The sequence below is a fragment of the Sus scrofa genome, chromosome 17 (genome assembly GCF_000003025.6).
Source record: "Sus scrofa isolate TJ Tabasco breed Duroc chromosome 17, Sscrofa11.1, whole genome shotgun sequence".
NCBI lineage: Eukaryota > Metazoa > Chordata > Mammalia > Artiodactyla > Suidae > Sus > Sus scrofa.
In genome coordinates this window covers 37970907-37998399 of record NC_010459.5, presented here as the reverse complement: position 1 = coordinate 37998399, position 27493 = coordinate 37970907, and the positions used below count along the sequence as shown (strand labels likewise).

Genomic DNA, 27493 nt, shown 5'->3' with positions numbered 1-27493 from the left:
GTATACATTCTTTTTTCTCCATCATAAATGACTAGATGCAGTTCCCAGTGCCATACAGCAGGATCTCATTGCTTATCCATTCCAAAGGCAATAGTCTGCATCTATTAACCCCAAATTCCCAGTCCATCCTACTCCCTCCCCATCCCCCTTGGCAACCACGAGTCTGTTCTCCATGTCCATGATTTTCTTTTCTGTGGAAGGGTTCATTTGTGCCATATTGCAGATATAAGTGATATCATATGGTATTTGTCTTCCTGTTTCTGATTTACTTCACTTATATGAGAGTCTCCAGTTCCATCCGTGTTGCTGCAAATGGCATTATTTTGTTTTTTATGGATGAGTAGTATTCCTTTGTGATATATACCACATCTTCTTAATGCATTCATTTGTTAAGGGACATTTAGATTACTTCCGTATCTTGGCTATTGTGAATAGTGCTGCAATGAACATCCTGGTGGCATGTGTCTTTTTCAAGGAAAGTTTTGTCTGGATGTATGCCCAAGAGTGGAATTGCTGGGTCATATGGTAGTTCTATGTATATTTTACTAAGGTATCTCCATACTGTTTTCCATACTGGTTCTACCAGCTTACCTTCCCACCAACAGTGCAGGAGGGTTCCCTTTTCTCCACACCCTCTCCAGCATTTGTTATTTGTGGACTTATTAATGATGGCCATTCTGACTAGTGTGAGGTGGTACCTCATAGTAGTTTTGATTTGCATTTCTCCAATAATCAGTGATGTTGAGGATTTTTTCGTGTGCTTGTTAGCCATCTGTATATCTTCTTTGGTGAAATGTCTTTTTTTTTTTTTTTTGTCTTTTTGCCTTTTCTAGGGCCGCTCCTGCGGCATATGGAGGTTCCCAGGCTAGGGGTCCAATCGGAGCTGTAGCCGGCCTACGCCAGAGCCACAGCAACGCGGGATCCGAGCCGCGTCTGCAACCTACACCACAGCTCACGGCAGCGCCGGATCGTTAACCCACTGAGCAAGGGCAGGGACTGAACCCGCAACCTCGTGGTTCCTAGTCAGATTCGTTAACCACTGCGCCACGACGGGAACTCCCTGGCGAAATGTCTATTCAGGTCTTTTGCCCATTTTTTAATTGCGTTTTTGACTTTTTGCTGTTGAGTTGTATAAGTTGTTTGTGTATTTTGGAGATTAAGCCCTTGTCAGTTGCATCATTTGAAAGTATTTTCTCTCATTCCGTAAGTTGTCTTTTTGTTCTGTTTTTGGTTTCCTTTGCTTTGCAAAAGCTTGTCAGTTTGATTAGGTCCCATTGGTTTATATTTGCTTTTATTTCTGTTGCTTTGGGAAACTGACCTGAGAAAACATTTGTAAGGTTGATGTCAGAGAATGTTTTGCCTATGTTCTCTTCTAGGAGTTTGATTCCATTGTGTATTATATTTGCTGTGGCATGTAAATTATATCTTGATGAGAAAACAAAAGCTGTTGGAGTTCCCAGTATGGCATAGCAGGTGAAGGATTCAGCCTTGTCACTGCAAGCTGCTCAGGTCTCTACTGTGGCCCGGGTTCCATCCCTGGCCCAGGAACTTCTACATGCTGTGAGTGTGGCCAAAAAAGATATAAGTTATATACCATACAGTTTACCTATTTAAAGCATACAGTTCAGTAATTTTTAGTGTGTTTATAGAGTTGTGCAGCCATCACACATTTTTATCACCCGCTAAGAAACCTCATACTCATTAGCAATCACTGTGTTTTTCCTCAATGTGCCGCTCCCCTCCAGCCCTAAGCAAGCATGATTCTGCTTTCTGTGTGTAGATTTTCCTATCCTGGACATTTCATATGAAGGGAATATGTGGTTTCATACAATATGTGGTTTTTTGTGATTGGCTTCTTTCACTTAGCATGGCATTTTCAGGGTTCATCCCTGTTGTAGCATATAACAGTACTTCATTCAAATAATATTGCCAAATAATATTCTATTGTATGAACATGCCACTTTTTATTTATTCACCAGTTGGTAGGCGTTTGGGTTGTTTCTATTTCTTGGCTATTTATGAATAATGCTACTGTGAACATTCGCATGCATGTTTTTGTGTGAATATATATTCTCGTTTTTTTTTATGGTGTTTTTAATATATAAAACTTTTCTTTTTATTGCCTCTGGATTTTGAGCCTTTCCCTCCATTAGGGTTAAAGATGGATTTGTCGGGGTTTTTTTTCTAATATTTCATGGTTTTATTTTATTTTTAATTTACTAGCTTTTTTCCTTTCCTTTTTTTTTTTAAGGGTCACACCAGTGTCATATGGAAGTTCCCAGGCTAGAGACTGAATCAGAGCTACAGCTGCTAGCCTACGCCACAGCCACAGCAACGAGGGATCCGAGCCTTGTTTGCAACCTACACCACAGCTCACAGCAATGCCAGATCCTTAACCCACTGAGCGAAGCCAGGGATTGAACCTGAATCTTCATGGATACTACTTGGGTTCTTAACCCATTGAGCCACAATGGCAATTCCCATTTTGCCTCATTTTTGTTATTGTTGTTTTTGTTTTGTTTTTGCTTTTTAGGGCTGCACCCTCAGCATATGGAAGTTCCCAGTTTAGGAGCTACAGCTACCAGCCTATGCCACAGCCACAGCAACGCCAGATCTAAGCCACGTCTGCACACACCACAGTTCATGGCAATGCCAGATTCCCTAACCCACTGAGCAAGACCAGGGATTGAACCTACGTCCTCATGGATAGCAGTCAGGTTTGTTTCCACTGCTTGCCTCAGTTTTTAAACATGTTGCATACTTTTTTATATTTATTAACCCTAACACAGCCATAGTTAGGTCTCCTTTTATATTCCTAATATTGTTTATTTGTCTTCCCTTTTCCTCGACCTATCTTATCAGAGACTCATCAGTCTCATTTGTCATTTCTAGGAGCTGATTTTTGGCTTCTTGATTCCTTAGATACTTCAGGTTCAGTTTCAGACCACTGCAATAAAGCAAATATTACAATATAGCAAGTCACACAAATTTTTTGGCTTCCCAGTGCATGGAAAAGTTATGTTTACACTGTACTATTGTCTATTAGAAGTGCAACAACGTTATGTCTAAAGAATTTACATATCTTAATTAAAAATACTTTATTGCTAAAAAATGCTAACAGGAGTTCCCGCTATGGTGCAATGAGTTAAAGATCCGACTTTCTCTTTGGAGGCCCTGGTTCAATCCTGGCCTGTCGTGGGTTAAGGATCTGGTATTGCCACAGCTGTGGCTTAGTTCACAGCTCCTGCTTGAATTTGAACCCTGGCCCAGGAACTTCCTTATGCCATGGGTGTGGCCAAAAAAGAAAAAAAAAATAAAAAAATAAAAACCGCTAACCATCACCTGAGCCTTCTCTTTTTGCTGGTGGAGGATCTTGCCTCAGTGTTGATGGCTGCTGACCAATCAGAGTGGTGGTTGCTCAAGTTTGAGGTGGCTTTGGCAATTTCTTAAGATGAGTCAATAATGAAATTTGCCAACAGACATCAATTGATTCCCACTTTTACAAACTATTACTCTTTATTATGCAATGCTATTCGATAGATTTTACCATCAGTAGATTTTACCATCAGTAGTAGAACTTCCTTCAAAACTGAAGCCAGTCCTCTCAAACCTTGCCACTGCTTTATCAACTAAGTTTATGTAGTATTCTAAATCCTTCATTGTTATTTCAACAGTCTTCACAGCATCTTCCTTAGGAGTAGATTCCATCTCAAGAAACCATTTTTGGAGTTCCTGCTGTGGCTCAAAGGGATTGGCAGTGTCTATGCAGCGCCAGGACACAGGTTCAATCCTCCACTCAGCACAGTGTGTTAAAGGATCCAGAATTGCCGCATCCGCAGCATAAGTTGCAACTGCAGCTTGGATCTGATTCCTGGCCCAGGAACTCCATATGCCATAGGGTGGCCATAAAAGAAAAAAAGAAAGGGAAAAACAAAAACCAGCCTACTTTCTTTGCTCATCCATAAGAAACAACTGCTCATCTATTCAAGTTTTGTCATGAGATTGCTTCACTTCTAATTTGAGTCCTCTTGCTGTATCTACAATATCTGCAGTTCCTTCTTCCAGTGAAGTTCTTGAACCCCTCAAAATCATCCATAAAGTTTGGAATCAACTTCTTCCAAACTCCTCTTAATGATGATACTTGAACCTCTTCTCATGAATCACAAATGTTCTTCATGGCATTTAGAATGGTGAATCCTTTCCTGAAGGTTTTCAATTCACTTTGCCCAGATCCATAGAAATCATTATCTATGGCAGCTGTAGGCTTACAAAATGTATTTCTTTTTTTTCTTTTTCAACCACACCTGTGGCATGTGGAAGTTCCCAGGCCAGGGATTAAACCCTCATCACAGCAGTGACCCAAGCCACTGCAGTGACAATGCCAGATCCTTAATCTGCGGAGCCACGGGAGAACTCCCAAAATGTGTTTTGTAAATAATAAGACCTGAAAGTTGAAACGACTCCTTGATCCATGGGATGCAAAATGGATGTTGTGCTTGCGAACATGAAAACGACCTTAATCTCATTGTGCATCTCCGTCAGAGCTCTTGTATTGTCAATAAGCAGTAATATTTTTAAAAAATTTTATAGTTAATTTATAATGTTCTGTCAATTTCTGCTATACAGCAAAGTGGCCCAGTTATACATTTATATACGTCCTTTTTTTTTCACATTATCCTCCATCATGTTCCATCACAAAGTGAGCAATAATATTTTGGAAAGAACTTTTTTTTGAGCAATATGTCTCAACACTGGGCCTACTGCTCAGAGAAATATTCAGTAAACCATGTTGTAAACAGATGTGCTTTGTTTTTCCATTTATAGAACATTGCAGAGTCAATTTAGCATAATTCCTAAGGGCCCTAGGATTTTGGGAGTGATAGGTGAGCAGTGGCTTCAAATTAAAGTCACCAGCTGTGTTAACCCCTAACAAGAGAGTCAGCCTGTTTTTTGAAGCTTTGAAGCTAGACATTGATTTGTCCTCTATAGCTATGAAAGTCCTATATGGCATCTTTTCCCAGTAGAAGGCTGTTTCATGTACATTGAAAATCTGTGGTTTAGTGTAGTCACCTTCATTAATTATCTTAGTTAGATCTTTTGGATAACTTGTTGTAGCTCCTACATTAGCACTTGCTGCTTCACCATGAACTTTTATGTTATGGAGATGGCGTCTCTGCTTAAACCTCATGAATCAGCCTCTGCTAGCTTCATACTTTTCTTCTGCTGCTCCCTCACCTCTCTCAGCCTTCACGGTATTGAAAAGAGTTGTGCCTTTTCCTGAATGGGGCTTTGGCTAAAGGGAATGTTGTGACTGGTTTGATCTCCTCTCCACACTATTTCCATATCAGTGATGAGGCTGTTTGCTTTCTTATCATTCATGTGTTCACTGGAATACCATTTGTAATTTTGTACAAGAACTTTAGGAGTTCCTGTCGTGGCTCAGTGGGTTAAGAACCTGACTAATATCCATGAAGATGCAGGTTCAATCCCTGACTTTGTTCAGTGGGTTGAGGATCTGGCATTGCGGTGAGCTGCAGTAGAGGTTGCAGACAAGGTTCAGATCCCACGTTGCTATTGCTATGTCCTAGGCTGGCAGCTGCAGCTCCAATTTGACCCTTAGCCTGGGAACTTCCATATGCCACAGGTGCAGCCCTAAAAAGAAAAAAAGAACTTTAAACTTTACCTTTGCATTCACAACCTGGCTGTTTGGTGAAAGAGGCCTGGCTTTCAGCCTATTTCAGCTTTCAATGTACCTTCCTTACCAAACTCAGTCATTTTTAGCTTTTGATTTAGAGTGAGATACATGCAACACTTCCTTTGACTTGAATACTCAGAGGCTGTGTCGTGGTATTAATTGCCTTATTTCAATATTAAGTCTCAGGAAATAAGGGGGTGCTAAGGAGGAGAGAGATGGGGAATATAGCTAGTCAGTCTAGTCAGAACACATTTATTAAAGTTTGCCATCTTGTATGATTGTGGTTCATGGTTTACCAAGACAGTTTCAATAGTAACATCAAAGATCACTGATCACAGATCACCGTAACAAACATAATAACAATGAAAAAGTTTGAAATATTGCAAGAGTTACCAAAATGTGACACAGAGACACAAAGTGATCAAATGCTGTTGGAAAGTTGTCACCAATAGGGTTGTTACAAACTTTCAGATTGTAAAAAAAGCACAACCTGTGTGAAGTGCAGTAAAGCACAGCGTAATAAAATGAGATAAGCCTATGTTGTAACTTCGTTTTCTGTTCCCACAAATTCTACTCTTACCTTTATCATTTCCTTCCTTCTTTTGAAGTTTATTCTGTTCTTTTTCTCATGTCTTAAAATGGGTGTTTATAAAAAAAAAAAAAAGGTGTTTATTTATTTTCAGCCTTCTATTCAAATAGAAGTTTATAAAGTTGTATTTTTCCTTCAGAGTGCTGTTTTATCTATATTACATTTGAATGGTGATATAAGGTGTTTTCATAACCACTAATTTCTAGTATCAAAGCTTTCTATTATTTCTTTGTTGACTCCTGAGTTATTCACAAAAATGCTTAAAATTTTCCTAATGTATTTTTAGGTTATCTTTTTATTAATGATCTCGACAAATTATATTGTGGTCAGTGAAAGGGATCTTTATGATACAGATTCCTTAAAGTTTGCTGATATTGCTTGGTGGCCTGATTTAGGTATGTGGTCAGTTTTTATAAATGCCCCCCCTCCCAATGCTTTTAAATGAATGTGAGTTCACCAGGTGCACTGTTTTCTATAAGTATAATTGTTCTTTAAGATCTTATGTGAACAAATTCATGAAGCATGCTCTTCATATTTCTACTTGATTCTGATTTTTGTCTGATCCACCAATTATCCACTGATGATGGGTTTGTGTAATTTTCCTTTGTAGCTCTGTCCATGTTTATTTCCTATATTTGAGACCATGTTATTAGGTACACACAATTTGAGAACCATTATATCCTTCTAATGAACCTTTTTTCATGATGGAACATCTTTATCTCTGCAGTACTTTTTACATTAAAGTCTATTTTATCTGGTAATAATACCTAAACTAATTTTCTTTTGGTTAGTGTTTACCTAGCATATCTTTTCAATCCTTTGATTTTCAGTGTTTCTGTGGCCTCTGTTTTGCAGAAGGAACCGTGAAGTTTAATCTGATAACTGCTCTTTATCCTTGAGATCCTTAAAAACACTGTTCTGCCTTCTCTCCTAGCGGCAGTACATACCGGTGAAAGTGAAGAGCAAAGCGTTCTGGATCTTCTCTTGGGAGTATGCCATGATGTATGTGGGAAGCCTAGTGGTAATCGTTTGCCTCTCCTTCTTCCTTCTCAGCTCCTGGGATTTCATCCCTGCAGTCTATGGCTTCATGTAAGTAACGGCCTCATTAGAACCCTCTAGAAGTTAATTTAGTGTTCACACCTCCATCTGGAATCAGAGGGAGAGCAAGCACAGGCAGCATCTAGAGCAGTGGTCCTTAGCCTCTAGCGTGCATCAGAATCATCTGCAGGGCTTGAATACCCAGCTTGCTGGACTCCCTCCAGAGGTTCTGATTAAGTAAGTCTGGGGTAGGGACCAAGAATTTGCATTTCTAGTAAGTTTTCAGGTGATGTGTTCCAGGGAACACCCTTTGAGAACCACTGGTCTCTTACAGTTGAGGAACACTTTCGGGGAACTTCCAAAGCAACTACCAGCCTCTGACTGGGAGATTCTGACTTAATCCCAAACAGGAATGGATGTGTATCTCCATTGCAAGAGGATCTCCAACAGTTTTAAAATAAAGCCGTCTTCCATATGCCAGACTTTTAGAGAAAATTGAAATTCCCGTGTGGTTTAGAGTTCCCTGGTGGCCCAGCAGTTAAAGATTTACTGTTGTCACTGCTGCAACTTGGGTTTCATCCCTGGACTGGAAACTTCACATGCCGTGGGCATGACCAAAACAAACAAACCCCCAAAAAACAGAAAGAAATGGGTTTTCAAGATGAATCCTGTAGACATTTCCACATTTCTCAGGATAGTCTCTGCCCAAGCATGGGACTCACAGCCCCGTGAGTGATAGACACTTAAACCAGCCAGAGTGGGAAAGGGATCTATGTCTGCGCTGCTTATTTGTGTAAAATTTTGGCTGAGCCTAACAATGACCAGTAACCTTCAGTTTTTCATGCTCTGCCTTGGAGAAGAGTTTAGAATGCCCAATGAAAGGCTTTTCCTAGTTTTCTGCTGGTCCACAGATTGTGTGCTGTACTTAATTTCACAGAAAAGGAAATGTAGTTACAGCAGGAAGCAAAGACTTGCCCTGGGTGGAGGCCTTCGTCAGTGAAATTTGACCATGAACTGTTGCCTCTCTCTCTCCCTTTCTGCGCTCCACTTATTGTACTTTTAAGATTGTGAATTGACATCAGTTTCAACCCTGTATTTTTTTAAATAGAAAAAATATAATGTAAAATTTGTAGAAGAGCCGAAATTGCAGCCTATCTTTATCTGATATAACCAGACCAAAAGTTTTCCAGATAAATCCTTATTTCCCAAACAAGGTCTGGGATCCTAGCCAGGACCTGGCAGTGGTTCCTCAGGCCCCTGGAAGGCTCACTGCAGAGTGTCAGGCACTCAGTCTTCTGGCTGCAGCTTGTGGGCATGTGGAGCACGAATGGGGAGAACAGGATCTCTGAGCTTGTCTTCTACACAGGTTTTTGGAATGCCCCAAATAGGCATTGTTGGTTTTAGACCCATTCCTCTCTTGCTCCAGTGTGGGTACCTCCTGACTTTGAACAAATACATATCCTGGACAGTAAAAGAGGGACTGGTGTTTTGATTTCTGGCATGAATTCCTGCCTTGTTTCAGATCTCTGATGCATGCCAGAGTTTGGCTCAGGTAATATTTTTTTATGGGTTATTATTCTCTGTGCCTCTGCCCATTATTTTTTTAATTACCTGGGCCTGGGGTGCCTGCAGAGCCCCTCACATCCTGATTTCTGTGGAGACAAAGTTGTCCTTGACTGCCCAGCAGTGACCAAAGCCTTCAGGAGAAAACCAGGTCAAAGCAGATTGTTTATAATTTTGTTCTCATTTTTCTCTGCCTTTGTTTTCTTCATTCCAGACTTTCTGTTCCAGATCTCACTCCAAACATTGGTCTCTTCTGGTACTTCTTTGCAGAGATGTTTGAGCACTTCAGCCTCTTCTTTGTATGTGTGTTTCAGATCAACGTCTTCTTCTACACCATCCCCTTAGCCATAAAGCTGAAGTAAGTGGTTGGACCTGCTGCTTTTTTTTGTCCACAGAGCCATTTGTAGCTTTGCAGGTACCCTTCAAAACATCTGCTATCAGGTTTTATTTTTGCCCAGGGAGCCCAGTCAGTCTTCAGTCGCTTCAATGGCTGTACCCAGCAGTAGAGCCACACATGAGGGCAGGCTGCAGAGATGTTGCTCCAGAGCCCTGATATTTCCCCTGGCTTCACTTTGGGATCCTTGAACCCATGTTATTGCTGAGCCCAGTCGTTTTAGATAAAGGTGGGGCTTGGGGAGGAGGAGGAATCCTTAGAAAAAGTGGATCCTGTTGGGTGTCCTCCATCAGCATCCTGGTAACAGTTTGCCCAAAGGGTCTCAGGACGTGTTAGTTGGGAAGCTGGCCACCTGCAACTATGTTTAATCTTTTGATCAGTTTCCCTCAAAGGAGTTACCTATGAGCTCTCTTCTCTAGCATAACGGAGCTAACATCTAGGATTTTTTTTAATCATTTTAGGGCCGTACCAGCAGCATGTGGAAGTTCCCAGGCTAGGGGTCAAACTGGAGCTGCAGCTGCTGGCCTTCACCACAGCCACAGCAATGTGGGATCCAAACCACGTCTGCGACCAATACCACAGCTCACGGCAACACCAGATCCTTAACCCACTGAGCGAAGCCAGGGATCAAACCTGCGTCCTCATGGATACTAGTCAGGTTTGTTACTGCTGAGCAACTGTAGGAACTCCTGTCTAGGCTTTTTGAAATACAGTCATGCCTAACCCTTCCAGCAACTCTTACTGGTAGGCATTATTATCACTTCCATTTTATAATTGAAGGAATTGCCATTCAGAAAGATGGGATGATTTTCCCAGAGTCACATGCCAGTAAGCAGTGAAGCTGGGATTCAGACCCAGGTTTGTTTGGCTCCAGAACTTATGCTCAGTGCCCTACACATGCCAGACTCCCGAGAGATACCACTTACAGTAGCTCCCAGAAATGGTTACATAATCCTAGTTTCGGAGGAGGGGAAACAGACACCAGTAGGCATGGATATACCTAGATGAGGGAAGCTGGAAGAGTGTGATTTAGATTTCAGGAGTTTAAGTTCTCTGCTCCAACCTTCCCTCTTCTCCATGGCCAGAGAACCAATGCACATGGTTCCCATTCCCTAAAAGCCCAGAGCTGATGTTTCCTTCCTGTGACATAGCCTTGGCCTGGCATCTGACAGAAAACCATTCCTTCTTGGCCTGGCAGGCTCCTGAATTCTGGCAGCCTTACCCCGCCAAGCTCTCCAGCTGTCTGTGGTCCACATTTCCTGCCCTTGTTCTGGTCAGGCCTGGCCACTTGGCTGAGAGAAGCCGGGAGCTTGGAGCATCTTTCCTCCCTCTGTGTAGCCAGCTTTCCAGCAGTTTCTATTGTTGGCATGTATAAGGCCACAGATAGCTCCTGGGTAGACAGTAGCACCACCATCTTGTGATGTACACAGACACTCACACACACACTCACACACACACACGGCCAGGGCCTCAGAGTTGTGGGGACAGAAGAGGTGAAGCTAGGAGTTCCCAGCGTGACTCAGTGGGTTAAGAATCTGACTACAGTGGCTGGGGTCACTTCAGAGGTGTGGGTTCGGTTCCCAGCCCACCACAGTAGATTAAAGGATCCAGCATTGCCACAGCTGCAGCTCAGATTCAGTCCCTGGCCTGGGAACTTCCATATGCTGCAAGTGCAGCTATAAAAAAAAATAAAGAAAAGTTGAAGATACCTGACTTCCCCCATGGCTGACCTCCTGTGCCTGGTTAGGAAGTTCCATTCACTCTCCAGCCCCTGGAGTGCCAGCTTTGTGAGGCCCGGACCTTCAGGTCACCTTTCCCCAGGTGGTGTTGCACGGGGTTCGGGTCTCCACGTTTTGGGGGCACTACGTGGTCACTAGCCTCTTCATAGGAATGTTGCAGCTGTTACCAGCTCCCTAAAAAGCCCAAAACCAGTGGTCTGGATTATCCTTCCGAAGATGCTCACTGAGATAGCTGGACCCTTCCTAGAGGATACAGGTCTGTGTGACTTTGTCACTCTGAGTTTCAGAGTCATTTGCTGTAGAGTATTTGGGTGTGTACACATTTGTCTCCACATCTTAGATTTACACCCATTGAGTCACCCTGACCTTTGCCCTGCCAGACAAGAATGCCATTACTCTGAGGAAAAGCTGCGTGAGCTAGGCATCCAGATTACTGGGCAGAAGTAGGGCATGTGCATGTTGTTTAGATGGTACTAAGGAAGGTGTAAGCCTTCCTGTTGGCTTCCCTTCAGCCCTTGGTCAGCTCTCAGAGGAGGAGCACCAGAAATTGGGTTCTGTCTCACCCTCTCTGATCAGAGCTGTGGTCGTTCTGGCACTCAGGAGAGCAGCATTGGTGGTGCTGAGCAGTTCTGGAGACAAATAACTCCACCACTTACGAACCTGCTTACCTTCTCTGAACCTGAGTTCCTCATCTGCAAAATGCAGTGACGGCATTGCCTACCTCGAGGTGCAGTTGCAGTGTAGTCAGGATCACATGCATTGATGCAAGAAAAGGACCTCGCATAAGACTTAGAGTGAGGGTTTAGGAAATGGCAGCCAGTCTTACTAGATTAAGGACGCAAGAACTCCATTTCCAGCCCTTAAGAGCGAAAAGCTGCATGCAGCTCTCAGTTCTCTTTCAGGAAAGGAGCTCATCATAGCTAAAGGTCTCTGGACCCCACTGACCATGTTGTCAGAGAGAAAAGCCTCAGCAAGGAGGCACTTCCTGCCCTGGGTCCAATGTCAGAGGGGCCTCTGGCAAGGGCGGCTGCCTCTTTACGCTGACAAGCAGTCATTTAAGCCCAGTAATAAAGGACGCTGACTTCATTTGTTTTCTTCCTCCACAGCTCCTGGGGGAAGGCTCAGAGCGGTGGGGGAGGGGTTGATGGGAAGTGTCTCTGTGGACTGTTTCTCAGTGTTTGCTGGGCTCTCCTCCCCACCTCTGGGCATCTTCCGGTCCCCGCAGTTTTCTGCTTCTGCTACTTGGCCTGGCCCTGTGTCTTGTGGGTAGCAGAGCCAGCCCTCTGTGAAGACCCCAGAGAGTACTTTTGGATTTGAATCGAGGGGTGGGGTCAGGAGTCTCTGGGGTGGCCTGGTCCCTGACTGACCTTCCTCTCTCTGTCTGCCCTGCCCCGCCTTCCCCAGGGAACACCCTGTCTTCTTCATGTTCATCCAGATTGCCATCATCTCCATCTTCAAGTCCTACCCGACCGTGGGGGATGTGGCCCTCTACATGGCCTTCTTCCCCGTGTGGAACCACCTCTACAGATGTGAGTACTCCTACCTCTGACCCCATGCTGGCAGATTGGTGTCCCCCGGCCAGGGAAAAAGGAATGAATAGGCACTTGCTGTGCTAGCAGCACTGATCGGCCGGGACACCATGTACAATATCTGCCTCCTTGGTGCTGTGGACTAGTGATGATAATAAAAATAACTACGTTTATTGAGCACTTACAGTATACCTGGCCACTGTGGTTCTAAGAGTGTTACACACGTTGGCTCATTTTATCTTCACACCAGACTCTGAAGAAAGTATCCCCATTTTGCAGATGAGGAAACTGAGGTACAGAAAAGTAGAGCCACTTGTTCCTTGACTGGTAGGTAGAAGGGCTGGCGTCAGATTCCAAACCTGTGAGCCTCCAGCCAGTGCTGTCCATTTGGGCTTTCTGTGGATAGTCCCATAGAATAGCCACCAGTATGCTAAGAAACTGAATTTTTAACTTCAATTTAAGAAGGCACACACAGCTAGTAGCTGTTGTGTTGGACAGTGCGGCACTAGGCCTTGGCTTTGAACCATTTCCCAGTGGTGTGTCGAAAGATCCACAGAAGACAGACAGGCAACATTAGACTTCCTGCCTGCTGTGAAGACCCCTTAAGCTCTAACCATCCCTTCCTCAAAAGGTGGCCTAGTGGTGATCTAGTTATGCTTTCTAGTGTTTCCTAGTGTCTCCCTCAGTCTGGCTCTTCACCCCCTATGTGAGTTCTTTTCAGTGTTTGTGGGCTCCCCAAGGGTAGGCTCATGGCTCCCTCACCTCTGTGTCTCCAGCACCCAAGATCAAACCTGACACACAGAACAACTCAGCACATGTTTGTGCTTGGCTCTTTGAAACCTCTCTAGTAAAGAGGCAGTGCCAGTGGCCCAGTACCACTCGATTCTCTAAACCGGGAAGGGAACTGTTGAACTTTCCTTGCCTAAGGTGGGTGCACAGCAAGGTGTCAAGAATGAACCCAGGCAGGGCAGACTTCAGAGGAAGCAAGTCTTTGTTATTGTTTTGGGACTGCTGGGTGTCAACCAGGAAGTGAAACTGATCAGCTGTTAGAAAGAACTCTACCTGTAGGAGTGGGCCTCTGAGTGAAGATAAACAGGCGAGTGGGCAGGCCAAGCCCTGCTGCTCCTGCAGGTGATGCCTGGTAGGGTGGTGGCCAGGCAGCTTGACTGGAAGCAGGAAGTGGCATCTTCTGCCTGCGACACCCTCATTACACAGTCAAGAATCATCCAGTCCAGCAGCCTCAGAGTCCGCCTGGCGCCCCTTGGCAGAGTGGCCAATGGCAAGTCACAGGGCATAGGAACCTACCCCAGTTTGTGACAGGGTGGGTCTTGGGGATGTTGATCCCCTTTCCCCTCCAAATGGAGTCGTTTTTGGCTGCATCTCCCTCGGGGAATATCTTTCATCTCCTATTGCTGAACATGGTCTGGAGCCAGATTGCCTTGAGTCTGAGTCCTGGCTTTCCCATTATAGCAAGTTATTTAACCTTTCTGAGCCTCCCGTTTTTTTCATCTGTCATATGGGGAGAATATCTTTCATGGGCGTTTCAAGTTTGAGAAAGAAGAAAATGTAAATAGCACTGCAGTTATTAATAGTAGTGATAATTATGCAGGGGTTGCAGGGCGGAGGGGTCTCCTGCATAGTTTTATGATCAAAGCCAGCCTTAGGCTTGGTACCCACAGTCATTCAGAGTCACTGAAATAAACATATTTTTCAAAACTTGAAATAAGCTATTTTATGCCCTCTGGGGTGGTGAGGCACAAAAAAATAAGGATGGCGTTTCTGAAACCCTGGATGATCTAATAGATGCTGTTGCTGGCTGGCTGGGCAAGTTTAGTTCATCTGAAGGTTCCTGCAGAGAGCCTGGGCTGCCACCTCTCGAGGCGCAGCTCCTGTGGCAGAAGGTACTCGTGCTCACGATGTCTGTTTGGGGCATGGCAGCTGTGAGTCATTACATTCAGCCTGGACCTGTGGAGATTCTGCAGAGTCTGTGTGCCTAGGTTGAATATATTCAGCCTTCTAATGTGGTTAAGAATTCAGTTTAAACATTAGTTCCAGTGCCAACATGCCTGCTCGCACATTCACTGTTTTGTTTTTCTGTCCGGCTCAGTGGGGAGAAGAGGCACGTGGGCCCCTCCCTGAGTGCAGGTCCCAGACGCTGGGACTCTGTGGGGCTTGGGGCCAGGATGAATCATACGAACGCGCAATTGCGGTGTTAGGGAACAGCCTGCTGGCAGAGCCCGTGCCAGCCTGCAGTGGTCCAGCTCAAAGAGCCAATTACCAAAGGGCTGGATTGTGTGTCTGTGTGTGTGTGTGCTTTATTTTGTTTTTATTAACTGTTTTATAGTGATAAAAGAATACTGATTTTAAAATACACATTAATTATAAAAAATAACACAACAAAGTCCTATATACCCAGAACCTAGTTTAAGAAAAGAAACATCACCACCATGACCTTTGAAGTCCCTAAATCCCCTCTGTTCCCCTCCTGATGGGACTGGATTCTTCAAGTGGGATTTTATTTCTGAATAAGCCTGAGACTCAGGGAAGGAAAATGACTTGCCTGAAGTTTTGGCTTGTCAGCAGTGGAGCCAGAGATCAGAGAAAGTCACCCAGTAAACGTGGTGGGGAATCTGATTCCATCTGGCCTAGCACAGCTGATGAAGGGTGAACCCTTGCGTCTCATCAGGCCCGGGTCATCTCTTACATCTCCGATACCTCCTAGTGCCTGGAACAGGCCGTCCTGTGCCCCAGGTCCCTGGCTCCATCTGCTCTGGCATGTAGCTATAATCCTCTGGCCTGTCAGCCAGCAAGAGTGAGCAGCAGCTCCCCAGTCCTGCAAAGGTCACCACAGGCCAGAAGCCAACTGGACGCTGGTGACGACGGTTCCTCCAGGCACATGGGAATGTATCCTTGCAGCTCTTTGTGACTGCACCCAGGAGCGGCATGTGAGCCTCTCTCAACCTCTTGGTCATCTGTTGTCACCGAGTCTGAAATCCAAAGGGACTAGAAGAATAGAACAAAAATCCACTTGGGCCATCAGGCCACAGGAGTTTCATCTTAGGAATAGTGTATGTTCTTTTCAGCAAAATAATTTCCAGGGGATCAGAAAGAACCACTGAGAAATGTAAAGGACCACCAATGTTGGAGTTCTCCTTTCTTGAAGATATAATTTAATATTTATTAAAAATATGTTTATTAATAATAACAAGCATAATTCTCAGTGTACACATCCCTTTTCCCAGACTTCTGTTTCTGGGAGCAAGGACAAGGCTTCCAAGAAGTCTCAGGCTTGAGTCAGGGCTTTCACCTCTCAGCTTTGAAAGCCCAGGATCCTGGAAATTCAGATCAGAAAAGAGGACCTTGCAAGTCCTCCAGGCGAGCGTTTCCAAATTTTGGGGTTTCATGGACCACTAACATTTCAAAAGATCCTGGTGACCAAGTTGCCAACTTTTTGTTTTACTGAAGAAATTAAAACAGTCAGGAGTTACCTGGTGGCACAGCTTTGCTGTGGCTCTGGTCGCAACTGTGGCTCTGGTCGCAGCTGTAGTGTGGGTTCGAAATCTGGTCCTAGAACTTCTATATATCGTGGATGCAGCCAAAAACAAAAACAAAAAAAGAAAACAAAACAAAAAACAGTCAACTACTAGTTATTCATCCCCATTTCATAAAAGGAAGGACATTTTAACAACAGCAGCCAGCAGCAAGACACCTATCATTTTTCAATAAAGAGGGAACGTTAAGTTGAAAACATTCAGCTTTAAGAAAACTCCGAACTACCTTGTCCTGATGATTCTCAATGTGACACAGACCCATGAAGTCTCTGTTACAGACTGGTGTGGGCTGCTTATTTGGTAAGGGTCTATAGCTGTACACCAGTGGGTCCCAGTCTTGGCTGCGTATTGGAATCACCAGGGGAGCTTTTAGAAACCAGTATGGACGCCTGGGCCCCACCCCTGTCGACTCTGATTGACTTAGTCTGGGCAGGGCTCCCCAGATGAGTTCATTTTACAACCAGAATTGAGAACCTTGTCTGTAATCCAGTCCGCCTTCCAGTGCATGAACCGCCAGGATAGCATTTCAACCAAGTCACTGTACAACTGAGACAAGAGGCCTTAAGGTTCATCCCTTAAATGTCCCAAAACTCTGACTTGGGAGAAGGGATTTCCTGAAGGTCAGGATCAGAGAGGGGAAGGGAACTTCTGATCATTAAGTGCCTGCCAGGAAACTTACCTGAGCTTTTTTAAGTGCTAAGTTTTTGGTGTTTTTGTTTTTTTTTTTTTTTAAGTGCTAATTTTTAAGGCATTCTTTTAATTAATTTTAAATAATATTTATTAGTTTATTTAAAAATGCAATAAAGTATAAAGAAACGATAGCATATAATCCTACTGTCAGAGATCCCCTATTGAATTAAATGGAAAATAAAAGCACAGTGTGGTAGGCAGAATAATGCCTCCTACAAAGATGGCCACCCCACAATCCCCAGAACCTGTGACTACATCACTTTACATGGTCAGAGGGTCTAAAGTATAATTGGAAGGCAGAAGAGGAGATCATAGTGATACAATGTGAGAAGGACTTAATCCATCATTGCTGGTTGAAAAAGGAAGGGGGTCATGGGCCAAGAATGTAGGCAGCCTCTACACACTACAAAGGCAAGGTCACGGATTCTCCCCTAGAGCCACCAGAGGGAAGGCAACCCTGCAGGTACCCTGATTTTAGCCTGTGGACTTCTGACCTCCCGAAATGTAAGATAGTAAATAAATGTAAGATAGTAAATTGTATTGTTTAAGCCACTTAAGTTTGTGGTGATTGGTTACCGCACCAATAAAAAACACGGCAGTATATCTGTGCCAGCTTTTCCACACATCTTGTTTATTTCATGGGATGCTCCCACAAAGTAGGCATTTTAGCCCTATTTTAGAGATGGGGAAGCTGGGACTCAGAAACTTGCTGGCAGAGGAGGAATTTTTACCAAGATCTCTCTGAGGCTAAATCTGCAGCCCACAGTCAGGCTGCCTTCTCCACCAGCAGAGTTCGGCCTGCCTGCCCTCGAACCACCCTCTGTACCAGGTCCTCTGGGAGCTTGGTGAGGGGGGCGCTTCGGGTGGGATTCTGCATTCCCTCTTGGTGTGGGGGTGATGCTAGAGAGGGACGTTGTCAAAAAGAGACTTAAAGAGCAAGGCAGCGGAGAAGATCCCGTTGTGGCACAGTGGAAACAAATCTGATTAGGAATCATGATGTTGCAGGTTTGATCCCTGGCCTCAGTGGGTTAAGGGTTCGGCATTGCCATGAGCTGTGGTGTAGGTCGCAGATGAGGCTGGGATCCTGTGTTGCTGTGGCAGTGGTGTAGACCAATAGCTGTAGCTTCAATTCAACCCCTAGCCTGGGAACCTCCATGCGCAGAGGGTGTGGCCCTTAAAAAAAAAAAAAAATGGGAGAGAGAAAAAGCAAGGTGAGGTTGAGTCCAAATCTAGGACATCCCACCAGCTTTGGGCATGAGGAGCTAAGGGTCTGAGGTTTGGGTCTTGGCAGCCTGGTGCCTCTCCTTGTGTGTGTGTGCACGTGTGTGTGTTGGGAGGCAGGGGTTCTACCTTTCAGCTACATCAGGCTTTTCCTGGACTTCTCTGTCCTGCAGGGCCATCCCTGCAAGGAAGGAGTCCCAAAGAGTCAGCAATGGGCTAACTGTGACCTCTGTCTTTACAGTCCTGCGAAACATCTTTGTCCTCACCTGCATCATTATCGCCTGCTCCCTGCTCTTCCCTGTCCTGTGGCACCTCTGGATTTACGCAGGAAGTGCCAACTCCAATTTCTTTTATGCCATCACACTGACCTTCAACGTTGGGCAGGTAAGAGTCAAAGGCACCACTGGGACAAAGATTTATTTTGTAGCCTCCGACGTTCAACCTGGGTCCTGGGTTCTGCCAAAACAGGGGGTTCGTTTGGTCATGAATGAGGGACAGTTCCTCCCCTCAAGTAGTTCCAGGACTCATAGAAAAGGTAGGGAAGTAAGAGCAGCAGGGAAAACTGAATTTGGCTAACGTTCTTGGGCATCTCGATGTGTCGAATTCTCACAGCAAGCCTTCCAGACAGTGTTATCCCTATTTTACGAATGGGAACCAAAGCTCACAGAGGCTTCTGTTGCCCATGGTCATTAGAGGAGCCAAGAACCAAATTCAGGCAAGGCTCAATCCAGTTTCTGAGTCCACCCTCTTTCTGGAACTGCCTGGGCTGTGCGGGACAGCTAGAACCAGTGCAGCGTGTGAGGGAGGGGAGGGAGGCAAAGGGGAGGAAAGACTTTCCAGACTTTGGAGCAGCAGGAGCAAAGGCAGAGAGATGAGATATATAGTGGGTCTAGCTGTTGAGTAAGTCTGGAGCACACACTGCAGCCAGCGGTGGCAGGAGAGGAGACTGAGGGGGTCCGAGAAGCACCAACAAGGATCTCCAACCCTCCTCTGATGGGGGAAAGCCTCTCTCTCAGAGCCATAGAGCAATGGGTCTCAGCCTCAGAATCACCGTGGGGAGCTTGTTAAAAAATGAAGATGACCTGGAGTTCCCGTTGTGGCTCAGTGGTTAACGAATCCAACTAGGAACCATGGGGTTGCAGGTTTGATCCCTGGCCTTGCTCGGTGGGTTAAGGATCTGGCGTTGCTGTAAGCTGTGGTGTAGGTTGCAGACACAGCTCAGATCCCGGTTGCTGTGGTGTAGCTGTGGCATAGGCCGGCAGCTACAGCTCCGATTAGACTCCTAGCCTGGAAACTTCCATATGCCGTGGGAGCGGCCCAAGAAATGGCAAAAAGACAAAAAAAAAAAAGGACCATTCCAGGATCCACTCCCAGAGATATTGACTGGAATTTGTATTTTTTACAAGCTCTGCAGAGACTCTGTTGTAGGCGGTCTAGCAAACTTCTCTGACGTCCTCTTGTTCACCATGCTGCGTTCCCTAGGGTCAGCTCTGGCCTAACTGCCAAGGTCTTACAAGAATCAGTCATACCATTTACCATTTCAATTGCATTGGCACAGCCTGGCACTTCCTGTGCATAATGGATGGGATGGGAAGCAGGGCTCGCCAGAAAGACCAGTGATGCCAGTGAATAATTCCTAGGGAGATGCTTGCCTCCAAGGTTAGCTTCTGAGAAAGAAGAAGAGAGTTAGGGCTCTTGCAGTGAGTGATGGGTCTGGTATTTCCTGCATGGACATTTCTGGACAATTCATGTCCAGTCCAGCTATTTATCTTGGTTTGTGCATAGCAGGAAGGGAAACGGAGAGCCCTGTAGCCTGGGCGGGACCAGGCCAGAGGTTCTGTACTGCCTGTCACTTACACAGGTCACTAATGGCAGATGCTAGCACCTCTTACCTGTGTCCACGCAAACAGAATTCCACAGGATGCAGCTTAGTACCTTGAGGAAATCAAGAAAAAGTTTGTTCTGGCTCTTGTGTCTTGCTGAAATCCCCTTATTTTTCCTTTGAAAGTGATGACTGGCGTGGGAGGCATTGGGCCCGCCCTGCACCTCTGGGGAGCTTGGTGAACTCCACTGAAATAGTCCGAAGCTTGTCAGGTTGTGAGTGTCCGGTGTGGGTCAGGAATACAGTTGCATTGATTACCAAGTATCTGTGGAACTTGCCAGATGACAGATTTTTTTCCCCCTTTGGCTGCCTTGAGGAGAAAACGGTTTCTGAACACAGCATGGGGGATGTATGCAAGCTGCCAGGTGCCATCAAAGGCAGGAGCAACTCAGTTTGGGAAGAAGTAGGGTGGGGTGGGGGTGGGAGTGTTGGTGGCTGAGCTATAGGGTAAAACCAGGTTGAACTCTTGCCATTGTCCTTTATCTTTTTTTAATCTCTTTGAAATATATTTTTAATCATACAAAATAATACATGAATGCATAATTTCCAGGGAAAAGAAGTCAAACAAAACAAAAGCATATGAAATGAAAAGTAACAATTTGCCTGGGTCCCACCCCTTCCCACCCTAGTGCAGATGCAATTGTTAGGATGGGTCTGGTGTGTGTCTTTGCAGACAGCCTCTGCACGTACAGACAGATCTAAGTCCATATGCAAACACAGAGACATCTCACTCTAAGTACTGTTCTTTGACTTGCTGTTATTCTCTTAATGATCTTTTCTTGAGATCGTTTAAAAAAATTTTTTTGTTATAGTTGATTTAGAGTGTTCAGTCAATTTCTGCTGTACACTAAAGTGACCCAGTTATACATATATATACATTCTTTTTCTCACATTATCCTCCATCATGTTCTATTACAAGTAATTAAATACTGTTCCCTGTGCCATATAGCAAGATCTCATTGCTTATCCAGTCCAAATGCAATAGTTTGCATCTAACCCCAAACTCCCAGTCCATCCCACTCCCCCCCGCCCCGGCAACCACACGTCTATTCTCCACGGCCAATTTGTTTCATTCTGTAGATAGGTTCATTTGTGCCATATGTTAGATTCCACATATAAGTGATATCATATGGTATTTGTCTTTCTCTTTCTGACTTACCTCATTTAGTATGAGAGTCTCTAGTTCCAACCATGTTGCTGCAAATGGCATTATTTTGTTCTTTTTTATGGCTGAGTAGTATTCTATTGTGTATATATGTACCATATCTTCTAAATCCATTCATCTGTCAATGGACATTTAGGATGTTTCCATGTCTTTGCTGTTGTGAATAGTGCTGCAATGGAGACAGGGGTGCCTGTATCTTTTTCAAGGAAAGTTTTTTCTGGATATATGTCCAGGAGTGGGATTGCTGGGTTACATGGTAGTTCTATATTTAGTTTTCTGAGGAAACTCCATACTGTTTTTTATAATAGTTGTACCAATTTACATGCCCACCAACAGTGTAGGAGGGTTCCCTTTTAATGCCCTCTCTAGCATTTGTTATTTGTGGACTTATTAATGATGGCCATTCTGACTGATGTGAAGTGGTACCTCATTGTAGTTTTGATTTGCATTTCTCTAATAATTAGTGATATTGAGCATTTTTTCACGTGCCTGTTGACCATCCATATGTCTTCTTTGGAGAAATGTCTTCAGTTCTTCTGCCCATTTTTCCATTGGGTTATTTGTTTTTTTTGCTATGGAGTTATATGAGTTGTTTGTATATTTTGGAAATTAAACCCTTGTCAGTTGCATCATTTGAAACTATTTTCTTCCATTCCTTAGGTTATCTTTTTGGGTTTTTTTTTGATGGTTTCCTTTGCTGTGCAGAAGCTTTTAAGCTTGATTGGGTCCTATTTGTTTATTTTTATTTCTATTGCTTTGGGAAACTGAACTAAGAAAATATTTGTATGGCTGATGTCAGAGAATGTTTTGCCTATATTCTCTTCTAGTTCTCTTTCTAGGTGTCTTAGGTTTAAGTCTTTAAGCCATTTTGAATTTATTTTTTTGCATGTTGTGTGTGTGTTCTAGTTTCATTAATTTATATGCAGCTTTCCAGTTTTCCCAGCACCACTTGCTGAAGCGATTGTCTTTTTTCCATTTTATATTCTTGCCTTCTTTGTCGAAGAGTAATTGACCGCAGATGTCTGGGTTTATTTCTGGGTTCTTTATTCTGTTCCATTGGTCTGTCTGTCTTTTTTGGTATCAGTACACACCATCTTGATTACCATAGCTTTGTAATATTGTCTGAGGTCTGGGAGAGTTACGCCTCCTGCTTGGTTTTTGTTTCAGGATTGCTTTGGTGTTTTGGGGTCTTTTATGGTTTGATATAAATTTTGGGGGGTTTTGGTTTTTTCTTTATTCTTAAAATTTTTATTTTCTCCATTATAATTGATTTACAATATTCTGTCAATTTCTGCTGTGTAACAAAGTGACCCAGTCATACACATGTGTATTTATTCTTTTTCTCACTTTATCCTCCATCATGTTCCATCACAAGTGACGAGGCATAGTTCCCTGTGCCATACAGCAGGATTCCATTGCTTATTCACTACAGATGCAATAGTTTGCATCTATTAACCCCAAACTCCCAGTCCATCCCACTCCATATGAATTTTTGGATTGTTTGTTCTAGTTCTGTGAAAAATGTCATGGGTAATTTGATAAGGATTGCATTGAGTCTGTAGACTGCTTTGGGTAGTATGGCCATCGAATGATATGAATTCTTCCAATCCAGGAACTTGGAGTATTTTTACATTTCTTTGAGTACTTTTTAATTCCCTTGATTAATGTTTTAGAGTTCTCAGCATCTAAGTCTTTTGCCTCCTTGGTCAGGTTTATTCCTAGGTGTTCAATTTTTTGGAGTGAGGTTTTTTTTGTTGTTGTTTTTGTTTTTGTCTTTTTAGGGCCACAGCCATAGCATATGGAGGTTCCAAGTCTAGGGGTCGAATTGGAGCTATAGCTGCGGGGCTACTCCACAGTTCACAGCAATGCCAGATCCTTAACCCACTGAGCAAGGCCAGAGATTGAACCTGCATCCTCATGGATACCAGTCAGGTTTGTTAATGGCTGGGCCACAACAGGAACTCTGTGGAGTACAATTTTAAAAGTTTAAGAATGATGGGTATAATGTCTTCTTTGTATGTTGGTAGAATTTGCCTGTGAAGCCATCTGGTCCTGGACTTTTGTTTGTAGGCAGTGTTTTTATTACATATTCAATTTCATTTCTAGTGATCAGTCTGTTGTTCAGTTGATCTATTTCTTCTTCATTCAATTTTGGTGAGCTGTGTGTGTCTAGAAAGTTGTCCATTTCTTCTAGGTTATCAGATTTGTTGGCATATAATTGTTCATGGTATCCTCTCTCTCTCTTTTTTTTTTTTTTTTTTTTTTTTTTTGCATTTCTATAGTATAAGTTGAGATTTCTCCTTTTTCATTTCTTATTTTATTTGAGTTCTTTCTCTCCTCTTGGTGAATCTGGCCAGAGGCTTGTCAATTTTGTTTACCCTTTCAAAGAACCAGATATTGGTTTTCTTGATTTTTTTCTATTGTTTTTTGAATCTCTATTTTACTGATTTCCTCTCTGATCTTTATGATTTCCTTCCTTCTGCTGACTTTAGGTTTTGTTCATTCTTCTTTTTCTAATTCTTTTAGGTGGTGAGTTAAGTTGTCAATTTGAGATTTTTCTTCTTTTTTGAGGAAGGCCTGTATTGCTATGAACTTCCCTCTAAGCACCGATTTTTTTTTTCAGTAGCGTGTTGTTTAGTCTCCATGTAGTCAGTTTTTTCTCATTTCTTTTCCTGTGGTTGATTTCTAGTTTCATGTCATTGTGGTCAGAGAAGATACTTGAAATAATTTCTATACTCTTAAATTTGTTGAAGTTAGTTTTGTGGCCCACTATGTGGTCAGTCCTTGAGAATATTCCATGTTCCCTTGTGAAGAATGTATATTCTGATTTTGGGGAGGAATGTAATGTCCTGAAAATATAAATTATGTCTAACTTTTCTATTGTGTCATTTAGGATCTCTGTTGCCTTACTGATTTTCTGTCTAGAGGATTTGTCCATTGATGTGAGTAGGGTGTTAAAGTTTCCTACTATTATTGTATTCCCATCATTTTCTCCTTTTATGTCTGTCAGTGTCTGTTGTATGTATTTGGGTGCTCCTATATTAGGAGTATATATTGACGAGTGTAATATCCTCTTCTTGAATTGATCCTTCTATAATTAAATAGTGTCTTTTTTTTTCAGTTTATACATTTATCATAGAAATTCCCTTCCAGTGTGGGTAGTGTCTTGGGCCCAGATCCACTGGTACAAAAAGAAAAGTTTTAACACCTGGTAAAGGGGGTAGGGGAACCTGCAGCTCTGGAAAGTCACAGACAGGTATCATAGAAAACACAGCTTGTGTGGATTTGCTTAAATAAGAAGTGGTGGGTGGAAGGAAAGCCAAGGAAGACGTGACGTGGCCAGACGTCACCTGAGGATTTCACTGGCATCTACCAGATGCCAGGTTCCACCACTGCAGCATCCCAGGTTTTGTTTTGTTTTGTTTTGTTTTAATCATTAAATAATGTTTTTCTTTTCTTTCTGTACGGCCTTCATTTTAAAATGTATTTTGTCTGATATGAGTATTGCAACTTCTGTTTTCCTGTCTTTTCCATTTGCATGAAATATCTTTTGCCATCCTCTCACTTTCAATTTATATGTGTCCTTTGCCCTAAGGTAAGTCTCTTATAGGCAACTTATTGTAGTCTCTTGTTTTTTAATCCAGTTGCCACTCTTATGCCTTTTGATTAGAGCATTTAGTCCATTGACATTTAAGGTAATTATTGATAAATATGTATTTATTGCCATTTTAAATGTTGTATTCCATTTGATTCTATGTTTCTCCTTTGTTCCATTCTTTTTTTGGTTGGATGATTTCCTTTTATTTTATGCATGTGTCCTCTTTGATTTTGTGAATGTATTATTTGGTTTTGATTTGTGATTGCCCTGTTTTTCAGGTATATTAACCCCTTCCTATATCTGCTTGGTTTAGCCTAATAGTCATATAGGCTCAAACACATCCTAGAAAAAGAGTCTAGATTTTCTTACTTTCCTTCCCCACATAATGTCCTTTTTTAACATCTTCATGTTTGTCCTTTTGCTATTCCTTGTGTTTATCATCACATTTGCAATAGTTTTTTTGTTTGTTTGTTTTGGTTCTGTATACTGGTTATTTAAATGATTACTTTCCAATTGTGATTTCTCCCATCCTATTTCTTCCTACTTTTTTTTTTTTTTTTTTTTTAGAGGAGCCCTTTCAGTATTTCTTTTAGAATGGGTTTAGTATTGCTGTACTCTTTCAGTTTTTGTTTGTTGGAGAAATTCTTTGTTTCTCCTTCTATTTTAAAGTATATTCTTGCTGGGTAGAGTATTCTAGGCTGCACATTTTACCCTTTTAGAACTTTGAATATATCTTGCCACTCTCTTCTGTACTGTAATGTTTCTGTAGAGAAGTCAGCTGATAGCCTTTTGGGGTTTCCTTATAATTAACACTTTGTTTTTCTCTTACAGCCTTTAGAATTCTCTCTTAGCTTTAGCTTTTGCCATTTTTGTTGTAATATATCTTGGTGTGGGCTTGTTTGTGCTTCCTGTATCTTGATATCTATTTCATTTGGAAAGTTTTCAGCCATAATTTCTTCAAATATATTTTCAATCTCCTTTTCTTTTTCTTCTTCTTCTGGAATCCCTGTTATGCATAGATTGGCCCACTTTATATTATCTCATAGATCTCTTATATTACTTTCAGTTTTTTTCATTTGGTTTTCTGTCTGATTGGGTGATTTCCATCATTCTATCTTCCAAGTAACTAGTTCATCCCTCTTAATTATTCATTCTGCTCATGTGCCTCTAACTCAGTTTGTTTCTCTGCAAATGAATTTTCTAATTTTTCTTGGCTCCTCCTTGTATTTTCTAGTTCCTTTCTAAAGTAGTCTGTATTACTGTTCATATCCACTCTTACTTCCTTCATATTTGCCCTTAATTCCGTCAGTATTTTACTATCTCCTTTTTGAACTCTGTGTCTATGAGGCTGCAGAGGTCTGTTTCACTCTTTGCTCCTTCAGGTGACTTCTTCTGTTCTTTTAACTGGGAATGTTTCCTGGGTATCTTTATTTTGCTTATATTTTTCTTATTCTTTGAGTTTTGGGAAACTAACTATTGTAGTCTTGGAGGGCTATTTATATGCAAGAGCGCCTCTGCATGTTTTGTGAGGACTTACTATTTATTTTTGATGTGAGGGTTTGGATGTTTGCTCTCTCTTTCCTCAGTGTGTGCAGGCTGTCATCCCCTTGATAGGGTGTGTGCATGCTTCCAGGGAGATGGAGGCAATGGGCAGGGCTAGTAGCCAGTGTCTGGTTGCTGAGCACTTGACAGTAGCAAGGACCCACAGGAAGGTGGCACAGGCCGCTCCTAGTTGCAAGGCCCTGAGAAGTGGCAGTGAGCCTCAGCCAGGTTTAGGCAGCACCCAGAGCATTTGGCAGTGGCAGCGATGGGGTGTGTGCATTCCCATGGGAGTGAAAGCAACGACAGGTTGTGCTCAGTTGCAATGCGCTCCTCTGTGCTGACCTCTGAGGTGACTGGGGCCACAGGTGGTGCCTGTTCATGGACACCTAGTAGTGGCAGGCCATGCCCACCTCTGGAGTCATGGTTTGCCCCCACTGCCTGTAGATCATGAAAGAAGCGTCCCATCACACTTATCCTGTGCAGGAGGTGCTGCCACCCATGGTTGGTACAACAGGCGCCTGACCACCCATAGCCCCATCCTCCAAGAGTCCACGCATGCACAGAGAAAGATATTTCTATGGCAGTTCACCCCTGCTCCTCTTGCTCTCCCCAGCAATGGTGCCTTGCTTCTCCTGCAGGTCCAGACCTCCTCCTGGGTTCCCTCAGCTGTGGTGCTCCACTTCCCAGTCCTTGGCACGCTACTCCCTAGCTCCCTCAGGCTGTTTCCACACCACTAACCCTAGTCCTCTCCCCAGAACTGAACTCCGGAGCCTGAGTCTCAGTGCCCAGCCCCTGGCTGAGCATCTCAGACTGTGGTGTCCAGGGGCAGTGGTACCAATGATCTTTGCAGCTCTCTCTGTGCTTTGCCCTCCTCAGTCCAGCTGTTGTACTTTCTCTGCAGCTTTGAGGTCCCTCCATCTTGGCTGATCTCCCATCAGTTAGGTGTCTCCCCAGGGCATGGGTTCCTTTTCTCTTTCACATCTCCCTCTCATAAGTGCTGGTCCTGTCCTGATTCCTTTCTCATTCTCTCTCTCTTTTTTTCTTTTTGTTCTACCCAGTTATATGAAGGGTTTCTTGCTCTTTTTGGAGGTTTAAGGTCTTCTGCCAGCATTCAGTAGATGTTCTGTGTGAATTGTTCTACATGGAGATGGGTTTTTTTGATGTGTTTGTGGGAGAAGGTGAGCACCACATCTTACTCCTCTGCCATCTTGATCCTGCCTCTTGAGATCATTTTTTAATGGCTCTGTGCTATCCATCCCACAGTGGGATGACCCATGATTTATATGACTGGGTAGGC

At 43.3% G+C, this 27493-nt stretch overlaps 1 protein-coding gene across 3 annotated transcripts in view; it reads left to right on the top strand.

The window, feature by feature from the left end:
* PIGU (phosphatidylinositol glycan anchor biosynthesis class U) overlaps nucleotides 1–27493 on the top strand; it is a 121408-nt gene that overhangs the window by 82711 nt on the left and 11204 nt on the right. For all 3 annotated transcript variants that reach the window (XM_021077222.1, XM_021077223.1, NM_001185136.1), the window contains 4 exon segments: nucleotides 7219–7373; nucleotides 9100–9243; nucleotides 12423–12547; nucleotides 18251–18393. In XM_021077222.1, the coding sequence (XP_020932881.1) occupies nucleotides 7219–7373; nucleotides 9100–9243; nucleotides 12423–12547; nucleotides 18251–18393 (567 nt within the window).